Below are 27,140 nucleotides of genomic sequence, written 5' to 3'. Positions count from 1 at the left end.
TGTATTCACATTAAAGTTTGAGGAACATAGCTGTGGAATGATAGACTAAAAACTCATCCCATGGCAAGGGCCAAGGAGACATGTCTTTAGGAATTTGCATGATAGGAATTCTATTTCTGGTAATTCATAATTCTATGGGTTTAAGTGCATTTGTGGCATATTTTACTACAGTCACAATATTCCTGTGAACGGTGTAGAAATTCTTTCTTTACTAATACTTTTTTTTGCGTTTCATTTAACCTCGTGCCGTTGTTAGGTTGAAAAATAATTTAAAAGTTATACTCAAAGCATTATTTAACAAGCATAATTTGTTCCACCTTACGGTCCATGTCGCATTTCTTAATTTTTTTCAGATTTATCAGAATAAGCTTTGCCACCTCCCATCTGGGCAGAAAGCTGTATCAGTCATTGTGAGGGCCCTCTCTCTCCCTGGGGTTGTAGGACAGCCTAGGGAACTTATGCAGCACCCCAAAAGAGAGCTGGCAGATTCCAAGTGTGGAGGGAACTCCCTGCCCACTAGAAGCAGCTGTCTCCCTCCTTGCAGACTCCTGCAACTTCCCTTCATTCTGTCTTGTTTAGCCTTTACTCTGCTCCTTTCTTCCACAGTAGAATTAACTGGTTTATCAAGAACAACTTGGCAGTCCACCCTGCCTACCTTTGCAGGAGGCCTGGCTCTCCTCTTACAAAGAATTAAAAATGTCTTTCACTTCTTTCTGGTCTGTGATCTTGAAAAACAAAACAAACCATTTCCCAATCAGTCTCTCTGCTTATTATAAATAATAGAAAGATGCCCCTGCTGTTATATGTAGCTTACCATATGAGCCTTACTGTGTGTTTTATATGCATTTTCTTTAAAAAAATTTATGAGTTTAGAAGGTTATTTCCTCATGCCTTATCCTTATTTAATATTTTAAAACGTGGTTGCATGGTAAGGGTTTTAATTATCTATTTCTTATTCTCAAAGCCCCACTGCAGTGAGAATTATGAATGACCAACTGATGTTCCTGGAAAGAGCATTCATCGATCCCCTTGGTTTACCAGGGAGGCCATTCTATAGGTAAGGAGGCAACAGCTGTTCCACTAAAGGACACCAAATATGTCACTGTGACCAAAACCAGCATACCCAAGGTCTGCTTCACACTCCTGCTATCAGACAAGTGGAAAGTGGATATGTATACTGAAGGAAATATGGGTGAGATCATGCATAACAGTATAATTTGTACTATCAGAAAAGTTAATTTCATATTGTGTATTGCTTTGCTGCAGATGTAAATGGCAGATGATAGTTGAAAAAGAACTCTTGTAACAAAATCGAAAAGACACAGAATCTTAAAGGGGATCTTAGAGCTCATGTAGTTCAATTTTCTACATGAATCTTTTCTGTAGGATCTCAGAAAAGTAGTTATCCAGCCACTGTTTGAATCTTCCAGTGAATGGAAGCTTACTACCACATGAGGAAGTTCGTTCTGTTTTAGGAAAGGTCTACTTAATAGAAAGTTTTCTTCATAAAGATATATTTCCCTGTAATTTTCTCCCTCTGACCCTGTTCTGCTCTCCAAAGTCAAAAAGAATTACTCTAGATCTATTTCCATATAACATTTCAGGTTTTTGAAGATGGATGCCGTAGTTTCCCCTAAAGAAATATCGTGCTTTTTTTTTTTTATCTCTATCTCAGGTTTTCTTTCAGTATCTTGGCTGCTTTAGGATAGCCTCCAGTTTTTTGAGGTACATTTTAAGCCATGGTTTCTTGGTAAAAATTAGAAAGGTCCTAGCATTTAGAGTCAGAAAATCTGTGTTCTAGTTCACTTGCACATGTGTGACTTAGAGCAAGTCATATCTAGCGTTTGCTCATCTGAATTAGGATGGTGATAATTGCTATTTTACAAGGCTGTTTATCATCAAATAACATATACAAAAGATATATCTATGTTATGTTTCTTATAAATATTAGTAATAACTTAACTGATTACAAGCCCAGGCATTTAGAGCCCAGCTCTGCCAAATACTAAGTGTGACCTGGGCACATTTACTTCTCTAAGACTCAGGTTCCTCAGCTGTAGATGGAGATTACAGTGCTTTTACCCCATAGGTTTGTGGATTTAAGGCATGCAGAAGATTTAGCTCAGAGAGGGGTATACTCAGTAAATGGCTGCTATTTTTATAATAGCTTACATAATGTAAAGATAAATGTTTATCAATACAAATGAAATAGCAGCCATCAGTTAAGTATTTACATAAATCAAATCAAAGGTTGAAAGCCAATCTACACATTAATCCTCTCTTGCCTATCATTAGTCCATCTTTATATATTTATTTCTTTGTTTTTTAAAGGTATTTTAAAAAAATTATTTTTTTGGATGCATTGGGTCTTAGTTGCAGCACGTGGGATCTTTTGTTGCAGTGCACAGGCTCTTCGTTGCAGTGCGTCGGCTTCTCTCTACTTGTGGCGCGTGGGCTGCAGAGCTCACGGGCTCTGTAGTTGTGGCCCACGGGCTCAGTAGTTGAGGCACGGGCTTAGTTGCCCCGCAGCATGTGGGATCTTAGTTCCCCGACCAGGGATCGAACCGGCGTCCCCTGCATTGGAAGATGGATTCTTAACCACTGGACCACCAGGGAAGTCCTTATTTTTTAATTTATATGATTTATAAGCAAAACATCTCTTTTTCAAATTCAGGCTCTGTACAATTATATAGAATAAAAAGGGACAGTGCTAACACCCGGACATTTCTATTATTTCCTTCAGGGAAAATCAGTGATGAGTTTGATGTTAAATTTTGAATGCAGTTATGTACACATGTATAGTTATTTATTTATTATTTATTCATTTCTGTTTACATAAATGGGACCATATATCACTTTGCAACTGCTTTTGGTAAAAATTTATCTTAGAGATCTATGTCAATATATATAACTTTATTTATTTTTTACTTATTTATTCTTTTGGCTGTGTTGGGTCTTCGTTGCTGCACGTGGGCTTTTCTCTAGTTGCAGCGAGCGGGGGCTACTCTTTGTTGCGGTGAGTGGGTTTCTTGTGGAGCGCAGGCTCTAGGCGTGCTGGCTTCAGTAGCTGTGGCTCACGGGCTCAGTAGTTGTGGCTCACAGGCTCTAGAGCGCAGGCTCAGTAGTTGTGGTGCACAGGCTTAGTTACTCCACAGCATGTGGGATCTTCCCGGACCTGGGCTCGAACCTGTGTCCCCTGCATTGGCAGGCGGATTCTTAACCACTGTGCCACCAGGGAAGCCCAATATATATAATTTTAGCTCTTCTCATCTGCTGCATAGTGTTCCACTGTATGGCTTTCATGTGTAATTTTTTTAGTCCTTATTGAGTTTTTAATTAGATTTTGCCCCTCAATTATTTAGTATTATGAAAAGTACTGCTATAAAATGTCCCTGAGCCCTACTTGAATATTTGTTTTAATATCTCTATAATCAGTACCTGAGATTTCAAGGTCAAAGGGTAAACACATATTTTGGAACTATTAATTGAACATGAAGACTATATTCTAAAGCCAGGGAGAGGTGGTTCAAGATGACAATGTAGGAAGATACTGAACTCACCTCTCCCAGACATACCAAATCTATAGCTACAGATGGGACAGTTTCTTCTGAAAAAGACCTGAAGATTAGCTGAGCAACTCCTTCACATCAGGCAAAGGAGAAAAAGGCCCCGTGGATGTGGGTAGGTGAGGCTGAGGCCCAATCTATCTTGCCACAAAGCCCACTCCTGGGGCAGCAGCCCACAGCAAAGGGTTTGTACCCAAATCAGCCACCTCAACTTTTAGGACCTGTGCCTGAGAGGTAAGCCTCCCAAATATCTGGCTTTGAGAACCAACAAAGCTGCTGCATCCCTAAGACCAAAGGGAGGTACAGAACTGAGAAACTGCTCAGGCTGAAAGGACTCGCTGGAACTCATCTGCCACAGGGCCCAGCACAGAGGCAGTCCTTAAAAGCACCCAGATTTTATGTGAAAGAGATTCATTTGTTGATCTTAGAGCACCGGCTGGAGGGGCAGGGGCCTGTTGGGATACTCTCCGAGATGGGGGCCGGTGGGTGTCGATTTCCGCTCTTCCTCTGCCTTGCTAAAGCTCGCGGGCACTATCTTTCTTTCCCTCCTCTTCCCTGAAGGTGGTGATCTTCATGCATTCCCTCTGCTGATCTCCGGAGCACCGGTATCTCTGGAGGGGAGCTTTTATTTGCAGCTGGTACTCTGCCTTTTGCATCTGGTGTCCTGGTTTTTGTAGCTGTCGCCAGGAGACACTCCTTGTTTGCTTGGCTCAGGGTCGGGGGTCGGGGGAGGGCTTGCATTCCTGGATCCCATGAGGCTGTAACAACTGGAGAGACAGTTCTTGGCAGACTACCATCCCCAAGGTACTGCCCAGGGAGCAGACTAAAAACACGCCCCCCCCCCCGTCTTTCTGAGAAAGAGGCTCATTTGCTTGTCCAGGAGCTTTGGCCTGAGGAGACGGCTTTTGTTCTGGCGCACTTCTAAAAGCCTACGGAGTGCTCTTGGGGAATGGAGGCTGGTAGAAGCAGTCTTTGCGCTCTGCCTCGGCTTCACTCCAGCTTGACATTATCTCTCAGAAGGGAGTTTATACCCTTTTCTGGCACCCTGATTTTTGAAGCTGCTGCCGGGGATACCTCTACATTGCCTGGCTCTGGTGACCAGAGGGGATTATGTTTGCAGGTGTCATAGGAATAGATCTTAAACACCTACCACTGTCAGGCACAGCAAGAGAGAGGCAGCAGAACCAAGGGCTGTCTTCCAGGGAAAGAAGGCTGTAAGCTTATAGTCACAGCTGCAGGCCGAGAGGCAGGACTCTGATTAAACACATTGCCCATCTAAGGGCTGACTGTAAACTGTACCGGAGACCTAGGAGGGCAGGTGCTGTCTTCATGCTCTCCCTTGGCCACGCGCCAGAGAACCAGCATCTCTCAGGGGAACTCTTACACGTCTGATGCCTCAGCTTTTGCGGCTGCTGCCCAGGGGACACCCCTTCATCCCCTGCCTCTGGCGGCCAGGTGGGATTGCTTTCCTGGGTCCCACAGGGTTACAACGATCTGAGAGTCAGTGCTTGGGAGGCTGCCACCTCCAGGTCACTGCACAGAGAGTAGGCGGAAACACCCTCGCCCCCACCTTTCCGTAGAAGAGGCCTATCTGCCTGTCCTGGAGCTTCAGCCTGAGGGGCAGCCTTCAGGCTTGGCACACATCTGGAGGCCCGTGGAGCTCCTCTCAGGGAACACGGGCCGGGGAACGCCATCTTTACGTTCTCCCTCTGCTTTGCTACAGCTTGCTAGTATATACCAGAAAGGAGCTAATACACTTGTCTGGAGCCCCGAGTTTTGACTGCTACCCAGGGGACACCTTCATATGACCTGGCTCTAGTGGCCACCAGACCTACTCTTGTGTTCCACAGGATGGTATATATTTGCATACTTTAAAAGCTGCTGCCTGAGGGCCTGGTTTCCGATCATCCTGAATCTAAGTGCTGACTGAGATATTCCCCTTTGGTACACTGACAGGTCTTGGCACACACTCAGCTATTGGGAGCTATTAAAAATAGGTGGCTTGGAGAATCACAGAGGTTTGAGAGACGACCAAGAGCCAGGGAAAGGTTGAACATAAGGTTTATCACATGAGGCTACTCCCTCAAGACTGTTGGTTTCTATGCATTAGATGAAACAGCACCTCTTCCAGAGAGTCAAGCAAAACGGGGAAACACGGGAATATGTTACAAACAGAGAAAAAAAAGACAAAACCTCAGGAAAAAAACATCCTTAAACAAATATAAGTAATCTACCTGATAAAGTGTTCAAAGTAGTGGTCATAAAAGATGCTACTGAATGTGAGAGAAGAATGGATGAACACAGTGAAAACGCTGAGAAACTTGTAGAAAATATAAGAAAGTACCAAACAGAAGTCATGGTGTTAAAGAAAGAATACAATAACTGAACTGAAAAATACACTACAGTGGTTCACTAGCAGACTAGAGGAAGCGGAAGAATCAGTGACCTGGAACACAGGTAGTGGAACTCACACAAACTGAGCAACAAAAAGCAAAAAGGATTTTTAAAAGTGATGACAGGGGTTTCCCTGGTGGCGCAGTGGTTGAGAATCTGCCTGCCAATGCAGGGCACATGGGTTCGAGCCCTGGTCTGGGAAGATCCCACATGCTGCGGAGCAACTGGGCCCGTGAGCCACAATTACTGAGCCTGCGCGTCTGGAGCCTGTGCTCCGCAACAAGAGAGGCCGCGATAATGAGAGGCTCGCGCACCGCGATGAAGAGTGGCCCCCACTTGCCACAACTGGAGAAAGCCCTCGCACAGAAACGAAGACCCAACACAGCCATAAATAAATAAATAAATAAAATTAAACTTAAAAAAAAAAAAAAAAGTGATGACAGCTTAAGGGACCTCTGGGACAACATCAAGTGAAACAACATTTGTGTTATAGAGGTCCCAGAAGAAAAGAGAAGGGGGCTGAAAACTTCCCCAACCTGGGGAAGGAAACAGACACCCAGATCCAGGAAGCTGAGACAGTTTCAAATAAGATGAACCAAAAGATACCCATCTAAGAAAAATTATAATTAAAATGGCAAGGAAGGTAGAAATAAGGAGAGACTCTTAAAAGCAGCAAGAGAAAAACAACTTATGAACAAGAGAATCCTCTTGAGACCATTAGCAGATATTCCAGCAGAAATTTTTCAGGCCAGAAGGGAGTGGCATGATGTATTCAAAGTGCTGAAAGAAAAAAATTCCCAACCAAAGTGAATAAAAACCATATAATCATCTCAATAGAGAAAAAACATTTGGCAAAATTCAGCATCCACTCACGATAAAAAGTCTCAACGGGACTTCCCTGGTGGTCCAGTGGTTAAGACTCCGTGCTCCTACTGCACGGGGCATGGGTTCGATCCCTGGTCGAGGAACTAAGATCCCACATGCCGCACAGAGAATTAAAAAAAAAAGTCTCAACAAACTGGATACAGAGGCAGTGTATCTCAACATAACATAGGCCATATATGACAGACCCACAGCTGCCATCATGCTCAATGGTGAAAAACCCAAAACATTTCCTTTAAGATCAGGAACAAGACAAGTATGCCTACTCTCACCACTTTTATTCAACATAGTACTGGAAGTCCTAGCCACAGCAATTAGGACAAGTCAATCAAAGACAACCAAACCAGGAAGAAGTAAAACTGTCACTATTGCAGATGACATGGTACTATATGTAGAAAATCCTAATGATTCCACAAAAAAACTATTAGAATAAATGAATTCAGTAAAGCTGTAGGACACATAATCAATATACAGGAACCTATGGCATTTCTACACACTAATGATCAGAAAGAAATTAGGAAAACACCCCATTTACAATTTCATCAGGTTTACTTGATTGCTGTATCAATAATATTGTACTATACTCTCCCTTTACAATTCTCCAGAAGACGGCATGTATAATAAGGAATACCTGTGACCTGTATCTCTAATCTCAGCTTATATATGTCAGAATATTAATGTTTATAAACAGTTTAGCACATATACTTGTTTTAATAAGAAAGATCCATTTGAGGCCATACTAAAATTTAAAAGCCAAGAGCAATAAATCCTGATGTACTTTGGGAAATCTAAATGATTACATTATGAATTTCTCTTTGACCATTAATATAGTGACTTTACATAGAGTTCCATATTGTGGCCTACAGTAGATTTACAGCTTGAAGCAGCTCTAGGATTTGACTGTTGGGCCTAATTCCTGATAAGAGTGTTTAATAAAATATGTACGTTTGTGGAAGGCAGAATTCCACACACTGGGGAGAGAAGTAACTTGATCTCTTGAGCTACTTATGAAGTAGGAAATCAACTGCAAACTTTCCTTCTAGATCAAAAAAGAGTGTCTTTGTGGGCAACCCATATATAGCCATTTTACCTTTGTGGAATGGGCTTTATTATCCTTATCACTTGTGATATTTTTGTAATACAAGCTTCTCTAATTATTGCTTTTTAATGTCTGAAGAGTACTGGGAACAACTGTCATTCTTGTTGAATCTCTAAAAAAGGGAATACAGAGGTAACTATTTTTTTAATCTCTTATTAAACATATCCATAAATTATCCATGCTTCATGGATGTCAGTTTGTGGATGTCTAGGCAGTTAGACAACTAATGCCCATCACTTACAGGAAAGAATCTACTTACTTCCAACTGCATGGGTTGGCAACATATGATTCACGAGATGCATCTTATCAACTCCTTTCTTTGCTTAAAAATATACCATTAACTAAGTACCTCAAACCAATTATATATGTTTTCATTTTGGAGTAACTAAAGTAAATGCCAGGAGGAGACACAGAATACTTAGTAAGATACGGTCTAACACAGCAGAATGAATAAAGAAAAAGCATATAAAATATAATATATGTATATGCTTCAGTTCAACCTGTCCTCTGTTTTTTTCTACTAGGCACATCATCTTTGCTCCAAGCAGCCACAACAAATATGCTGGCCAATCATTTCCTGGCATCTTTGATGCTCTATTTGATATTGAAAATAAAGCAGATCTTCGTTCAGCCTGGAAAGAAGTAAAGAAACACATTTCAATTGCAGCCTTTACAATTCAAGCAGCAGCAGGGACTCTGAAAGAGGTGTTAGAGTAAGGTCTCAGCCAACTGGCTGCCATTAAAAGTCTGAGGATAAAATCCGTCTTTCTTTCTGATAACACATGAAGCCAGAGCATGCTAAAATCTTGCTTTTCATGTCATGTTTTGACTTTAGACTTCCACCTTGTTCATCTGCAAAGAGATTTTTGGCTCTTTGAAAATTCATAACTTCATCATCAAAGTGCTAATCCAATAAAACAAACCAAAAAACCTCTAGTCATATGGAGAAAGAGATAAAGTAAGTGAAAATTCCCTAAAATAAAATATGGCAAGAAACCTGAACTCTTCAGACATTGGTGGCCGGAAAGTAAAACAGTACAACCACTTCGGAAAACAGTCTGGCACTTTCTTATAAAGTTAAATATATACTTATATTATAGCTCTAAAATTCTACTTCTAGGTATTTACTAAGGAAAAGCAAAAACATGATCACCAAAAGACTGTTGCATGTTCATCACAGCTTAATGTGCAAATAATGCAAATGCCCATCAATAAATGAATGGATAAACTGTGGTATATTCACAATGGAATACTACTCAGCAATAAAAACGAAATAACTGCCAATGCATGTAATATTATTGGCAGACATTGTTGAGGGAAAGAAGCCAGACACAAAAGAATGCCTAGTATGAGATTCAATTTATATGAAGAAGCAAAACTAATCTATGGTATTAGGAATTAGATCAGTGATTGCCTGGGTCAAGTAAGGGGCAGGCAGGGAGGAAATCTGCTACAAAGAGGAAAGTTTCTGGGATGATGGGAGTTTTCTGTATCATGATCTGGATGATAGTTACACAGGAATATACAGCTGTCAAACTTCATCAAACAGTAAACTTAAAATGTGTAACAATGATACCTTATAAATAAATTTGATTACCAAGAAAAAAATGTCTGGCAAGGAGACTGGAATAGCACACCTTCTCTTGTGAAACCATCATGGAGTATAAATGGTAAGGAAAAGTGAGTAATAGCTATACTCTTGATAACTTCAACTCTACTGAATAATATATATCTGATAGGTGAAAACAGTTGACCCTTGAACAACATGGGGGTTAGGGGTGCTGACCCTCTGTGCAGTTGAAAATCCACGTGTAACTTGACAGTTGGCCTCTCCATATCCTTGCTTCTGCATGCATGGAGTCAGCCAACCATGGATCATGTAGTGCTGTAGTACGTATTTAGAGGAAAAAAATCTGCGGATAAATGGACCTATGCAGTTGAAATCTGTGTTGTTCACAGGTCTACTGTAGTTGCCACAAATCTTCATACTCTGACTCCTACTGAACAGAAGTATATCAGCATGTGCAAACTTTCATGCAGAGCCTAATGATTCAGAATTGTGGGTAATCTGAGATGAAAGCTTCAAAAAGCTTGGTCGTTCAATTACTTTGCCAAAAAGAGTTGAGAATCAAAATTAAATGAGCCCTCACAGGCAGGCACACTAACTACAATAAGAAGCTTTAAAGGGCAATAAAAGATATTACTCATGAAGTATAAATAAATTTATAAAGCAGATTAAATTAGACTTCTGTGAAAACAGTTTTAGCAAATCTATGAATTTAATTTTCTACCATACTATATTACCTTAACATAAGACTTTATTTTAGGATAGAGGAGTAACTGTATTTTAACTTTTGACTTAAAGCATTGTCTTGTAGAGACAATACTGGGTTTTCTACTGTCCCAACTGAGTAAATCACTACGTAATTTTGGGCATCAGTTTCTTCAAGAGTAAGGATTGTTAAGGTTCCATCTAACTCTATTATATCATTTCTAAAGGGGACAAAATGCAAAAATTTATAAATCTCTTTTATGTTTTTTCTACCAGCAGCTTTCCAGAAGAAAGATATTTATTGCTAAAATAGCATGTATGGTTAGAAATATGGGTTTAGAGAAAAACAGTAACCTTTTCAACTTATTGTTTACTTTAATTGGTAAGTTATTTTGTTTTTATCATCTTTAATCAACAATTGATCATTTGAACAGAACAATGATTGTGTGGTATGCACTGTAATAAACTCAGGATATTAGATAGAGAATATGTACTACCACATGTTCAACACACAGAACGTGTGTTTGAACTAGTTTTTTAGTCTTTTTCCTGTAGGATTATTTTATCTCTAAAATGTTTACGCTTGGTAACCACATAGCAAAAATCTAGAGTAGTCATGAAACATGAAAAAAGGGAGACTGAGCAAATCACCGTGGAAAATCACCACTTTACAAAGGTAGACAGAAACAGAGGGAAAAGCAAAGAAAGGAGATACAAAACAACCAGAAGACAAATGATAAGATGGCAGTAGTAAGTCCTTACATATCAGTAATCACTCTAAATACAAATGAATTCAATTCACTAATCAAAGGCACAGAGTAGCTGGATGGATTAAAAAGACCTAACTATATAATTTCAGCTCTAAAGATACACATAAGCTCAGGGTGAAGATGTGAGTGGATGAGGATATTCCGTGCAACTGGAAACCAAAAGAAAGCAGGTATAGCCAGACAAAACAGACTTAATGCCAAAAATGATGAGACAAAAGGTCATTATATAATAATAAAAAGGTCAGTATATCCAGAAGATACAACAATCATAAATATATATACACCCAACATTGGCACACTGAAATATACTGAGCAAATTCTAATAGATCAAAAGGGAGAGATAGATAGACAATAATGCAATAATAGTAGAGGATTTCAATATCCCACTGCCAGCAATGACCACTGATCATCCAGACATAAAATCAATAAGAAATGTTGGAATTTAAGCATACTGTATAACAAATGACCTTAACAGACATATCCAAAAGCAGCAGAATATACATACTTCTCAAGTGCACACAGAACATTATCTAGTATAAAGCATGATATGAGAAGAAATGAAAACAACACATCTCAACAAATAAGAATACTGAAATCACACCAACTATCTTTTCAGATAACAATCTATGAAACTAGAAATCAACAATAAGAGGAAAGCTGGAAAATCTACAAATATGTGGAAAGTAAACAAGACACTCCTAAACAATGAGTCAGAGGGAAAAAAAAGGAAATTAAAAAATTAAAACAAATGAAAATAAAAATACAACCTATCAAATCTTATGGGATGAAGGAAAAGCAGTTTTGAGAGGAAAGTTTATAGCAATAAATTCATATATTAAGAAATTTAGAAACATCTCAAAAAAACCTCCCCCTAACTTTTACACCTCAAGGAACTAGAAAAAGAAAGCAGGAGGATCAAAGTGGAAATACATGAATAGAGACCAGGGAGGAAAAAAACAGATTAACAAAATTAAAGCTGGCTCTTCAAAAGATAAACAAAATTGACAACCTCTTTAACCAGACTAAGAAAAAAAGAGAGAAGACTCAAAATTAGAAATGAAAGACACTACAGAGATACAAATACTACAGAAATACAGAAGACCATATGAGACTTATGAACAATTATATGCCAATGAGATAACCTAGAAGAAATGCATAAACTTCTATAAACACAAACTACCAAGACTGAATCAGGACAAACAGAAATTCTGAACAGACCATTAATGAGCAAAGAGATTGAATCAGTAATCAAAAACAGCCCAACACAGAAAACCTCAGGACCAGATGGCTTCATTGGCAAATTCTACCAAACATTCAAAAGAGAATTAACAATAGTCCTTCTCAAACTCTTGCAAAAAACTGAGGAGGAAATACTTCCAAGGTCATTTTACGAGGCCAGCATTACCCTGATTCTGAAGCCAGATAAGGACACTTTAAGAAAACAATAGACTAATATCCCTGATGAATGTAGCTGCAAATTTTTCAACAAAATCTTAGCAAACTGAATTTAAGAACACACAAAAAGGGTTATACATCATGACCAAATGGGATTTATCCCTTTGATGCAAAGATGGTTCAACATGTAAATCAATAAATGTAATATATCACATTAATGAAAGATAAAAATTACATGATCATCTCAGTTGATGCAGAAAAGCATTTGATAAAATACAACATCCCTTCATGATTAAAAAACCCTAGGCAGACTGGGTATAGAGGAACATACCACAACATAATAAAGGCCATATGTAACAAACCCACACTTAACATGATACTCAATGGATAAAAATTGAAAGCTATTCCTCTAAGATCAGGAACAAGACAAGGATGCCCACTTTCACCATTCTTATTCAATAAAGTACTGAAGTACTAAATTGCTCAATATAGAGCAATTGGGCAAGACAAACAAAAGGCATCCAAATAAAGAATGAAGAACTAAGTGTGGATATTTGCAGATGATATGATTTCATATATAGAAGATCCCAAAGACTCAACCAAAAAAAAAAAAAAAAACTGTTGGAACTAATTAATGATTTCAGTAAAATTGCAGGATATAAAAATCAATATACAGAAATCAATTACATTTCTATACACTAAGAATGAAACATCTGAAAAGGAAATAAAGAAAACTATCCCAATAACAACAGCATCAAAAACAATAAAATACTTAGGAATAAGTTTAACCAAGGAAGTGAAAGATTATTGCTGAAATAAACTGAAAACGAAAGTAATAAATGGAAAGACAGCCTGTGTTTATGGATCGGAATAAGTAACATTGTCAAAATGTCCATACTACCCAAAGCCATCTATAGATTCAACACAATTCCCATCAAAACACCAATGGCATTCTTCACAGTAGAAAACAATCCTCAAATCTGTATGGACCCACAAAAGACCCCAAATAGCAAAAGCAATTCTGAGGAAAAAGAACCAAGCTGGTGGTATCATACTTCCTGATTTCAAACTATATTACAAAGCTGTAGTACTAAAAATGTATTATAATAAACAATATAACCATACGCCTAAAGGAAGTAGAAAAAGAAGAACAAAACCCCAAAGTTAGTAGAAGGAAATAAATCATAAATATCAGAACAGAAATAAGTAAAATAGAAACTAAAAATAGAAAAGATCAATGAAGCTAAGAGCTGGTTTTTAGAAAAGATAAGCAAAACTGATAAACCTTTAGCCAGGCTCATCAAGAAAGAAAAGAGAGGGCCAAATCAATAAAATCAGACATGAAAGTTATAAGAGACACCAAGGAAATACAAAGGATCATAAGAGACTACAATGAACAGCTATATGCCCATAAAATGGACAATCTAGAAGAAAATGGAAGATTCCTAGAAATGTATGATCTCCCATGATTGAATCAGGAAGAAACAGAAAATATGAACAGACCAATTACCAGCAATGAAAGTGGAACAGTAATAAAAACTATCAGAAAACAAAAGTCGAAACCAGAAAGCTTCACAGGTGAATGCTACCAAACATTTAGAGAAGAGTTGACATCTATTCTTTTCAAACTGTACTAAAAACTGCAGAGGAACATTTGTGAACTCATTCTACAAGGCCAGCATCATCCTGATAACAAAAACAGACACCACAATAAAAGAAAATTACAGGCCAATATCACTGATAAACATAGATGCAAAAATCCTCAACAAAAAATAATCAAACCAAATCCAACAATACATTAAAAGGATCATACACCACGATCAAGTGGGATTTATCCCAGGGATGCAGGGATTTTTCAATATCTGCAAATCAATCAATGTAATATGCCACATTAACAAACTGAAGGGCAAAAACCATATCAACAGATGCAGAAAAAGCTTTACAAAATTAAGCATCCATTTAAGATAAAAACTCTCCAGAAATGGACATAAAGGGAACAAACCTCAACATAATAAAGGCCATATATGACAAGCCCACAGGTAACATCATACTTAATGATGAAAATCTGAAAGCATTTCCTCTAAGATCATAAATAAGACAAGGATGCCCACTCTCACCACATTTATTCAACAGAGTTTTGGAAGTCCTCCTCCCAGCAGCCAGAGAAGGAAAAGAAATAAAAGGAATCCAAATTGGAAAAGAAGTAGTAAAACTGTCACTGTTTGCAGATGACATGATACTCTACGTAGAAAATCCTAAAGATGCTACCAGAAAACTACTAGAGCTCATCAATGAATTCAGTAAAATTGAAGGATATAAAATTAACATACAGAAATCTGTTGCATTTCTATACACTAGCAACAAAAGATCAGAAAAAGAATTTAAGGAAACAATCCCATTTACTATCACATCAAAAAGAAAATACCTAGAGATCTACTTAAGGAGGCAAAAAACCTATACTTTGAAAACTGTAAGACACTGATGAAAAAAATTGAAGATGACACAAACGGAAAGATATACCGTGTTCATGGATTGGAAGAATCCATATTGTTAAAATGACCATAATACTGAAGTCAATTGACAGATTCAATGTAATTCCTGTCAAAATACCATGGGCATTTTTCACAGAACTAGAAAAGAAAATTTTAAAGTTTCTATGGACACACAAAAGATCTTGAATAGCCAAAATAATCTGGAGAAAGAACAGGGCTGGAGGAATCACACTCCCTGGCTTCAGACTATACTACAAAGCTACAGTAATCAAAACAATATGGTACTGGCATAAAAACAGATACATAGATCAGTGGAACAGGATGGAAAGCCTAGAAATAAACCCATGTACTTATGGTCAATTAATCTATGACAAAGGAGGCAAAAATATACAATGGAGAAAAGACAGTCTCTTCAATAAGTGGTGCTGGGAAAACTGGACGGCTACATGTAAAAGAATAAAATTAGAACATTAACATCACATACAAAGATAAACTCAAGATGGATTAAAGGCCTACATATAAGACAGGAAATCATAAAACTCCTAGAGGAAAACATAGGCAGAACCCTCTCTGACATAAATCATAGCAGTATTATTTTGGATCTGTCTCCTAAAGCAAAGGAAATAAAAGCAAAAGTAAACAGATGGGACCTAATTAAACTTAAAAGCTTTTGCACAGTAAAGGAAGCCATCAAGAAAACGAAAAGCAACCTAGTGAATGAGAGAAAATATTTGCAAATGATATGATCCAAAACATATAAACAACTCAACATCAAAAAAACAACCTGATTAAAAACTGGGCAGAAGACCTGAAGAGACATTTTTCCAAAGAAGATATACAGATGGTCAACAGGCACATGAAAAGATGCTCAACATCACTAATCATCAGAGAAATGCAAATTAAAACCACAGTAAGATATCACCTCAGACCTATCAGAATCGCTATCATCAAAAAGAACACAACAAATGTTCATGAAGATGTGGAGAAAAGGGAACCCTGTACACTGTTGGGGGAATGTAAATTCATACAACCATTTTGGAGAAAGTATGGGGGAGTTCCTTAAAAAGTAAAAACAACCATCATATGATCCAGCAATCCCACTCTTGGGCATATATCCAGAGAAAACCATAATTTGAAAAGATACACGCACCTCAATATTCATAGCATTATTTACCATTGCCAAGATATGGAAGCAACCTAAGTGTCCACCAACAGATGAATGGATGAAGATGATGTGATACACACACACACACACACACATACACACATATACACAATGGAATACAACTCAGCCATAAAAAAGAAAATTTTGCCATCTGCGATAACATGCATGGTCTTGGAGGGTATTATGCTAAGTGAAATAAGTCAGAGAAAGACAAATACTGTATAATATCACTTATATGTGGAAACTAAAAAATACAACAAATTAATGAATAAAATAAAAAAAGAAACAGACTCACAGATACAGAAAAACTAGTGTTTACCAGTGCAGAGAGGGAAGGGGGGGCAATACAGGGGTAGGTGATTTAAAAAAAAGGGTTATTATGGGATTATATGAAATCATTTGTGAAACTTTTGAAAATTGTAAAGTTCTATAGAATTTAAAGAATGTTCCTTTCAATTAAAGAAACAAACAAATAAATAAAAATAAAATGAACTAGTGAACATAACTAAAAAGAAACAGTCACAAAGGTATACAGAACAAACTAGTAGTTACCAGTGAGGAGGGGGAAGGGGCAGAATAGGGGTAGGAGATTAACTACTAAAAACTACTCTGTATAAAATATATAACCTACAATGATATATTGAACAACACAGGGAATATAGCCAATATTTTATAACTATAAATGGAATATAACCTTTAAAAACTGTGAATCAATATGTCATACTCCTGAAACATATAATATTGTACATGAACTATACTTCAATTTTTTAAAAAAGTATTCTACTGGCACAAAAAAAGACACACAGACCAGTGGGGCACATTAGAGGGCCTAGAATTAAACCTCTGCTTATATGGTCAAGTAATATTGGATAAGGGAGTCAAGGGCACCCAATGGGGAAAGGAATAGTCTCTTCAACAAATTGTGTTGGGAAAACTGGATAAACACATGCAGAGCAATGAGAATGGACCGTTATCTTACACCACTCACAAAAATTAACTTGAAATATATTAAAGATTTAAACATAAGACCTGATACTTTAAAATTCTTAGAGGAAAACATAGGGAAGAAACTCCTCAACACTGGTGTTAGCAATGATTTCTTTGGATATAACAACAAAAGCAAAAATCAACAAATGGGACTACATCAAATTTAAAAGCTTTTGCACAGCAAAAGAAACAACAAAATGAAAAGGCAACCTACAGAATGGGAGAAACTTTTTGCAAATCACATATATGATAAGGGGTTAATATCCAAAATATAGAGAGAAGTCAGAAACAAAAACGCAAATAATTTGATTAAAAAATGGACAGAAGACCTAATAGACATTTTTCCAAAGACATACAGATGGCCAACAGGTATATGAAAAGATGCTCAATATCACTAATCATCAGGGAAATGCAAGTTAAAACCACAGTGAGTTATCGTCTCATACCTGTTAAAATGGTTATCATCAGAAAGAAAAGAGATAAGAAGTACCGGTGAGAATGTGGAGAAAAGGGAACCCTTTGTACACTACCAGTAGGAACATAAACTGGCGCAGCCACTATGGAAAATGGTGTGGAGGTTCCTCAAAAAATTAAAGATAGAACTACCACATGATCCAGCAATTCCACTTCTGGGTTATTTATCAGAAGAAAATGAAACCACTAACTCAAAAAAATATGTGTACCCCAATATTCATGGCCGCATTATTTATAATAGCCAAGATGTGGAAAAAAACTTAGTGTCTGTCAATGGTTGAATAAAGAGAATATGGTACATATATAATGGAATATTGTTCAGCCACGAAGAAAGGAGGGTACCCTGCCATTTGTGAAAACATAGATGGCCTCAGCACATTTTGCTAAGTGAGATTCAGACAGAAAACAAGTATTGTATGATATTGCTTATATTTGGAATTTTAAAAAGTCAAACTTGCAGAAACAGAATAAGATGGTGGTTAGCAGGGGCTAAGGGGTGGGGGACAAGACTAATGTTGTTTAGGGTACAAATTTACAATAAGTAGTAAAAAAGCTCTAGAGATATAATGCACAGTACAGGGAGTACAGACAATAGTATCGTGTTACAATCATCAGGCTTGTTAAGAGAACTTATTCCAACTACCAAAAAAAGGATAACTATGTAAGGTGATAGAGGTGCTAATTATCACCACAATGGCATGGCAATCATATTACAATATATAAATGTATCCAGTTAACGTTTTACACTTTAAACTTACACATTACATATCAGATATATTAAAACAAACAAACAAAAAAACACTCTAGAAGAGATTGAGTCCTGTACACCCAGAACAGCACCTCAGGTCTCATTAAGCATCAAACTTACACATAGAGAACATACAATAAACTCCCATTTATCCATCTCCCAGCTCAAAGAATCATACCCCCAAAAAGAAAAAAAAATAAAACTTTTTTCCCCTAAGCATATCCTATTCCTGTTCAGTCCACATCCTGAGTAAGAGATTATTTCTCATAAGGATACTTGTGAAATAGCAAAGAAATATTTTGCTAGTGACAAATGTTTTGCCTGCTTTATTACTGACAGTTTTATTTGGCTGTGCAGCGCAGCTTGGTGGATCTTAGTTCCCCCGACTAGGACCAGAGGTTGAACCCAGGCCATGGCAGTGAAACCACTGAGTCCTAACCACTAGACCGTAAGAGAATTCCCTGTTGCTGACTTTTAAAATCAAATTTAAATAAGCAATAAATTTCTATTATAATGCAATAATTTCATCATTTAAAAAATCTAGACATGTTGCTTATACTGAGTAATATAAAAGTAAACTAATAAAAAGCATGTGAAATGTAATATAGGCATATACATTAAGAAATTCTAAAAATTTATTCTAGAGAAAATTGGAAAGAATGCCAATATTTGTGACAAAGATACTAACTGCAACACTTTGTCATAGTAAAAAAGTAAATATTCATCAATGGGAAACTGCTTAACTTATAGCATAATAGTCATAAAGCTGATAAACTGATAAACATTTTTCATTTTTTGGTAAGTTGTCCGTGAGTTATTGTTGAGCTGGAAAAAAAATATGTTGATAAAACTGAATGTACAGATATCACACAAGTATCAGCAGTACTTATTACACTGGGGTGGTGGACTTTTAATCTTTGTACTTTTCTGTATTGCTTTAATTTCTTACATTGGAATATATTCCTCTCATAATAAAAACTACAGTAAGGCTGTTTTAACTTTGAAGAGAAAAAAGTACACAAAGTTCTGGGATGCAATAAAGTTCAAAAATAGAAACCTTTTTGTATCTTTGTAATTTACTAGTTTTTCTGCTCTGAGGATACAAACAACACTCATTTACAGATGCATACATGGGCTATTTTAGTATTTTTCATATTAGCTCAGAATTTCAAAACTATCAATTGACCTTCCAACTTTCAAGTTTATATATGGAGATGAGATACAAGAAAATAATTCTCCTCCAATCCTGACTTTTGAAGTACAGAAATGAGTTTGGTGAAACAGTAACGTGAGAAATAATTACCACACTGTAATGGATTTTAGTTTTTGTATTGTCATTGCTTTTTAACTTTAGTGAGTCATTTGCTCTGTTTCCTCTCTTTTTAGTAAGTCTGTATTCATCCACTTCTTTCAATCCCGTGTGATTATTCTAAATTCACGCCAATAATATCTTTCACTTAAATGATGTAAAAACTTCCTTTCAAATCACCCAACTTCCTTTCTCCTGTTGTATCACAATTATTGTAACTTCAGCCAGAATGATCTTCCTAAATGTGATCATGCTACCCTCTGTTTACAGATTTTCAGTAGGGACTTCCACACTCCCAGGAATGATATAGTAGGTACTGGCAGGCAATCACTCCAGTTCCAGCTACTAAAAAAAAAAATGTATTAAATGCACAATATTTTTAGAGATATCAAAAAGCTGTGGAAGCAATGAAGACTAAATGTACTAAAAGTCTCTAAATACTGCTGAGAGCAACAACTGTTTACTTCCTTGGGGACATTTGCCGATTCTAGGCATGGGCTAAAGGTCAGATTCGTCCTAGACTAAGGCACTTTAAGGGGAATATCAGCAGTTTCTGATGGCTGTATGAACTACCACGATGTACTGGAATCTAGAGGAACCTAAAACCGAGGCTGAGATGTTTGCTTAGGGGCGAAGGCAAGATAGAAAGCTTTGGGGCTAAGCAGACTAACAAGAGTTTTCTTAAGAGGCCATTGTCATCTCTCAACTCCAGGTCTTTTCACATCCTCGTCTTTCTCCATCCCCCCTCTCCTATTTGGTTAACTCCTACCCATTTTTTTTCAGCACTCTGGTGTCTACCCCTCCAAAAATCCATGTATAAAATCTACCAAACATGCTCTCACAGCAACTCTTTACAGGTGGATCTTTAGCATAGTTTTTGATGACCTTTTGCTTTCCTTGCTGGAATCTTCTTTGGAAGCAGAGGCCAGTGTGTTTGGTAATTATCCCCACACATACCAAGTAGCTAAAAATGTCTTCTTGAATGAAATGAAATAATTAAGCAAAGGGATGGCTATAATAATTGAAGATGCTCACAAACTTTTATATCTTACCAAAAACATTAATAAAATCTGTAAATTTCATACCTACCAACTCAGAACAATTCCTTTGGGAGGAAAAAATATTAAGAAACCTAACCTCAACTAGCCTCAAGATTATCTGGCAAAGCATAATAATATATAAAAAGATCACCCATGTAGGCTACAGATCTCTCTTTGGAAGAAGTGTCCTATAATTTATAACATGATAATTTTACACGTGGTTCTTGATTCATTAAAACACTCTAGAGCTCAGGTTTAAGTGTCTTTCCCTGTACTTTGATGGAGACATCTTCCCTAACTTTTCACAAATGAAAACCTAGTTTTACATGATTGAAGAGTGAATTTGTTTGCCTAATGCACTAATACTTAATTTTAATGCATTGCTTCTTTCACCCCATTACAGTGACATGTTATTTGCCTATTTACATTGTCTTCCAATCATCAACATCTAAGAATACAGATGTAGAAAACTGTTCCAGATTCCAAATGATAATAAGTCCAAGGTTATTTATATGCACAAGCCTTTAGAACAAACAGCCTGCAAAGGACAAATTCATTGCCATGGGCCTTTTACAGTCCTGCAGAAGCCATCCCTAATTCTTGTCAATAGCCCATCAGCCCTATAGAGGTCCTTATCAAGAAAGTCAATGGCTCAATTAACTACTGCAAAAGTTAAAAGCACATTATCTTTTCACGACAATTCACTCACTTGATACTAAGGAAGAAAAGACTAAACATTAATAAAGAAATAGCAGTTCCAATTTTAGGTTTTGCATGGTGACTCAGATGTCTTTAGTGTCATGGTGGAGAGTTTAAACAGGACTCTGAAGTTGAAGGCCCTCATTTTAAAATCCAGTTTTGCCATCTGCTACCTATTGTGACCTGAGGCAAGTTATGTAGCTTCCTTTGCCTCTGTTTCTCTATCCATAAAATATGGATAATAATATATAATCATGGGGGTATTCTGAAGATAAAATGAAAAGCTATCAAAAGCACTTAGCAAAGTGCTTAGCACACTTGAATTGCCAAGCTATTGAATAAAAAATTAGTTATCATTATGTCTACAGTTCTGAATTACTTGTAACTAGTACTTCCTAAATTCCTAAGCCTAAATCACAAACAGAATTTATGAAGTATTTTAATCTGATCAAGTGAATTATAAAGCCCTATTACTATACACCTACTTAAATGGGACAAAAATTCCACCTAACTAAATATCTTTCAATTCTGATTTTCATCATCCTGACATTGGCTTTCTGCTTCCTTAAACTCATTCCCCTCCTTTGTGTCCAACTCAGCCTTTTTATGATGATAATTTAAGTAGCATTATGGGCAAGGGAGGGTGGGGCTGGAAGAAATCATTAAGGTAACAAAAACAGTCCAACCTGGTTTCAGGCCAGTCTGGGATCAGTCTGTTACCGGAATCCAGCTTTCATAATTAGGAAGCCTTTTAAAGTTTTACAAACAATTGTAATTATAAGGAACCCATCAATTCTAATAAGCCTATTGCATCATTTAAAATTTGTGGATTTTATTTCTAACAAATAATCTTTACATTTCCCTCCACCATAAGAATATATTATGCCTAACACTAAAATTGTTTAATGATCATACTGACAGAATCAAGGGTCTGTGGTGAATTTATGTTGTTTTTCATCCACCCAGCCTTCCTTCCGCATTCTTCTGGTAAAGAACTTTTCTTTCATCTAGCGGACCCATTACAGGTGGTTTAGGTGGCACACGCTGCATATTCAGGATGTAAGCCTCAACACTCCTCTTTCAGGCTTACTTATCTCAATGCCTGTGTACTCCTGCATGATACAAAGGACAGGAATTGTTACTGCTTTTGGATTAAAGCAAGATGCTCTCAAAAGTTCAGAACAGTATCAACTTTGTATTCTCAAAGTTAGCTAAATGGTATATTTACATTACCGCCTATTTACTTATGACTTCCATATTCTGAGAGCCAGACATGGCCTCGCTGTAAGCGTCAGAACTTACCAATAGCTTGGACTACTTTACCTGGGCATTATAGATTCCTTGGACTCAAAGAGTCCTCTGTAAAAAAATCACTTTTTCCAAAATTCCCTGTCTTGTTTAGGTGCTCCTTCTGTTTCAAAATGTAGGAGTTATCCTTGAAATTTCACCCTCTAATCCCTAATTAATTCCTTTGAGTTCAAGATAAATCTAATTTATCCTCTTCTCTTCCTACTGCTTCTGGTGTATTTCATGCCCTCGTCCTAAAGGGTCTTTCTCTTTAAAACATTTCTAATTGCACCTTTCATTATAATGATTATTTTATTTTTATTTATTTTTGGCTGTGCCGTGTGGCCTGGGGATGGATCCTACTTCCCTGATCAGTGATCAAAATTGGGCCCTGTGCAGTGGAAGCGTGGAGCCCTAACCACTGCCAGGGAATTCCCTACAATGATCTTTCTAAAATAAAGTACAAGCCTTATTACAAATATATGAAAAAACCTCAAAGAAAGAAGTGAGGGGGAAAAGGTGCTCAGCTAACTCTGAGACTGTAGGAGTCTAGAAACGTAAGACTACAGGCAAAAAACTACCTAAGCACTACTCCAGTTGATACATCTGTTTCCTATGGGAGATGAGGTTAAAAATTCTGATACTGCTGTACATGTACACTGAACCTGAACAAGTAAACGGATAGTGGATGACAGAAGCCAGGTGTTTACTGTAGGAGTGGGAAGTTACACATAAGCTAGGGCAGGACGCTGCAGTGATCTGTGTGGTAATGGACTAGTGCTGGAGAACTAAGTATGAACTCACGTTCACCTTACTATAGATACAAATAGTTATTTATAGAAATATTTATAGATATGTGTATAGACAGGTTAGCATACACACATATATTTCCTTGCTATCAGCTTGAGTGTACCTAGACACAAAGATAAGCCAGCAATGAGTACACCTAATATCCAGATATTGGTTTCTAATACCATTTTCCAATAAAAAGAACGTAGCATCTTTGGAGAAATGACTGACTGGAGCATGCTGACGTGCCAGGAGGTAAGAAAGTGCTAAAGACCACCACCAAAACAAAACCAAAAGTAAACCCACAATGACAGGCCAAGGATATGACAAAGGGACACACAGCCAACTGAAAGGCTCCAATAACCAAAGCTGGGACAATCTGGGAAACAAAGTAACACTGGATTATAATTCAAAGTATAAAAACGAGTCTACACTGGTATAAATACATAAATAAATAAATCCGGAGAAGAAACAAATCTTCCACACACAAAAATTCTAAACAATTTACATAGATACTCCACCCTTCAGAGGTGGAACATAGCTCCCCAGCCCTTCTTAAGTGTGGGCTGCACACAGAAGGAACTAAATGATAGAAGACAGGACAAAGAGTAACTTTACAGTTAAAAAATTGACAAACACTACCTTGGCCAGGAGATCAAAACGGTAAGCCGTGTTGACAGTACGTACCCTTGACACCACTAATGAGAATGGCACTTTACCCCTGTGGTTTTCTTTCTCAAAACACATAAATTTAATCCTAAGAAAAACACCAGACAAATCCCAATTGGGAGACATTCTACAAAATACCTGACCAGTACTTCTCAAAATTGTTAAGGGTTTTGCAGAGAGTCTGAGAAACTGTCAAAATCAGGAAGACACCAAGGACAGACACATGATGACTAAATGAAATGTGGTGTCCTGGAACAGAAAAAAGACATTAGGTAAAAAACTAAGGAAATCTGAATAAAGTATGGGCTTTGTTAATAATAATGTATCAATATGAGTTCATTAGTTGTAACAAATGTACCATACTAATGCAATATATTAAAAATAGGGGAAAATGGGGGTGGAATATATGGGAACTCTGTACTATCTTCACAACTTTTCTTTAAATCCAAAACTGTTCTGAAACAAAAAGTTAACTTAAAAGAAATTAAGTTGATAAAAAGAAAAAAAAAAAGCAAGCCTAATTAGATTTCCACGCTGCTAGCGTTTTCCAAACTTATCGTACAACAGAATAAAATGGAAATTCTTCCGCAAACTTTTGGGTATCACTCCAGAGTTTCTGATTTAGTAGGTCTGACAGGTTGGGGACCAAGAATTTGCATTTTTAACATATTTCAAGATGCTGACACCTCTGGTCTAGAAGTGGTATTTTGATAACCAATGGCCTCGTCTACAAGATGAAAGCCAACAATTCAAATGATCCTTTGCTATTTATCCCCATGTTTACAATCTTATCTGTCCTTCCTCTGCATATCTTATGCTCCAGACATAAGATTGCTTTAACCAGCTCTCATATTAATGGGGAAAACAAAGATAAGTTTGATGCTGTTTCATTACACATTTTATCCAACACACAGATACGAATTCCTATCTACAAGCTATATACAAAATACATCACTATCAAAATGGCAATGGAAACTTTTTTGAACTGAGGATTCTGAGGTTTCTTTGGAAGCTGTTTAGAGAAACTAGAGACCATAAGAGTTGTCAAAACATAAATGATAAGTTTATAATCCAGCTATTATTATAACCAAAACCATACAGACAAAAGGACAACATACTTTATTTTATAAATTTATTTTCTAACAAAACATATGAAAGTAAAATTTGTTCCTGGTAACTAAACACAGTGTTACTAGTTTTCCATGCTATGTGCCAATGTTTTATGGAACCCACTAATTCAACTGACAGACACAAGCAGCATAAAATAATAGTTAAGAGCACAGAACAGAAAGCCAGGTGCCTGAGTTTGAAATCTCTCCTCCACAACTCACTAGTTTTGCCGCTGGGCAAGTTACTTGTGCCATAAATCAGTTTCCTTGACTGTAACAAGAGAACCTACCTCACAGGGTTGTCATGAGGATTAAGTTCATATTCATAAAACTCCTTAGAACAGTGACAGGCCCATAACAAGTGCTACGTCTTTATATTTACATGAGCCAACCAACATGCCAAGTACTGTACTAGAAAATGGGGACATAATTGTTGGCCAAAACACAGTCAAGGTTGTATGTGGTCTATAAGAGTATACGAACATTAACAAATTAATCATATAAATAATTAATAAATATGGAACTATAAACTGAAATGAGCAATATGAAGAAAAGGATCATAGTGTTTTCAAAAACATTAATATACTCAACTAGTCTCATTTTTGGAGGAGGGGAAAGTACTACAGGTTCAGGGAGACTACCCTCTCCCAGGCTTAATCAGTAATCTTACTTCTATTAACAGTCTTAAAAAAGATAATTTAAGGACTCAATCACTTGAACACTGTATCTGCTTAGTCAAAAAGGATTAACAAATAAAATTATTTTGACACATAATCTTTAAGCAACATAAAAATGTTTAAGGCTGGAAGTTTTATTTCACTTCAGTAGACATTAAACGTGGCCTACTAAATTGGAAAACTAAGAAAAGGCATTAATTAGCATTTAACAAAAACATGCTCTAGAAAAACTGTTTTTCAAGGAATTCTTCACAACTAAGAATTATATAAAAACTTAAAATCAAACAACTATGCAAAAAAAAAAACCACAAAAAAACCTTTGCAAGTCCAGTATTTTAGAGATAATGCCAAATGTTTAAAGCAGCAGGTATCTATCTACACTTAAATAAAATAAGCAAGTCATGCAACAACTCCAGATGAGTTTAAGTTGTACTCGGGAAGTAAAGAAGCAATCAGGTAAAAAACCAACTTCCCACCTACCCAACAAACAAAAGAAATGAAAGGAAACACCTATTAACAAAACTTAAAAACAAGCTGGACTTAGCTTGCATTCCAGAATTGAGGCTATGGAATTATAACATAGGCAAAAATAAATATCAAATATGAATGCCAGGTCAAAATAATTTGCAATGAAACAAACCAAAAACCCATTAACGTTCTAACAGATAACTTAAAAGTACCTGGGCATTAAAAAAAAAAATAAAAGGTTACAGACCTCATAAGTGAGCTTCTAAGCTTCCCTCCCCCTCCCCGACCCCACCCCCCCAACCCTTGCAGTGGAAGCACGGAGCCCTAACCATTGGACCACCAGGCAATTCCCACTTTTAAGCTTTTAAGTGAATTTACTTAATATGGGTAGATGTATGACATGCATTTTTGGGCTGGGCAATGACTGATTTGTGTTTTTTTAAAGCAAGGGGTGGTAAAGCAATAACCAAAAGTCACCTTAAAATATTTCCAAGAACTCTTTAAGGTTCTCTTCACCCTTAGATGGTTGAACTGTCTAAAGAAAACCAAACACAACAAGTTTTACTTAGTAAGGATTAAAATCTCTGGCATAAAATATAAATTTTAATAAAATAGATCATTGCAGTACTTTGCCAGTATATGGTTACAGCAAGAAGTTACAACATTGACCTATAGATGTCTATGATAGGTTGATTTCAATTTATATTTTTAATGGCTCATAATTACTGGCTTTAATTACTACCAAAATATTAGGATAGGTCTCAAGAACTACTCTTTAAATCGTGTTCCACTAAAAACAACTGGTCAAAATTAATGTTCAACTTTTAGTTAACAGCGTTGTACCAAGGC

At 36.9% G+C, this 27,140-nt stretch overlaps 1 protein-coding gene across 7 annotated transcripts in view; it reads left to right on the top strand.

Moving 5' to 3' along the window:
* NAALAD2 (N-acetylated alpha-linked acidic dipeptidase 2) overlaps nt 1-18,283 on the top strand; it is a 115,041-nt gene extending 96,758 nt beyond the window's left edge. For all 7 annotated transcript variants that reach the window (XM_082409894.1, XM_082409891.1, XM_082409890.1 and 4 more), the window contains 2 exons: nt 965-1,057; nt 8,466-18,283. In XM_082409894.1, coding sequence (XP_082266020.1) covers nt 965-1,057; nt 8,466-8,658 — 286 coding nt within the window. In that variant the 3' untranslated portion in view covers nt 8,659-18,283. The remainder of the gene's footprint in view (nt 1-964; nt 1,058-8,465) is intronic.
* Nucleotides 18,284-27,140: the final 8,857 nt, after the last annotated feature.

This window comes from Balaenoptera physalus (genome assembly GCF_965194825.1).
Source record: "Balaenoptera physalus genome assembly, chromosome: 10".
In the NCBI taxonomy this organism is placed as follows: domain Eukaryota; kingdom Metazoa; phylum Chordata; class Mammalia; order Artiodactyla; family Balaenopteridae; genus Balaenoptera; species Balaenoptera physalus.
This window is presented reverse-complemented; position numbering and strand designations above follow the sequence as displayed.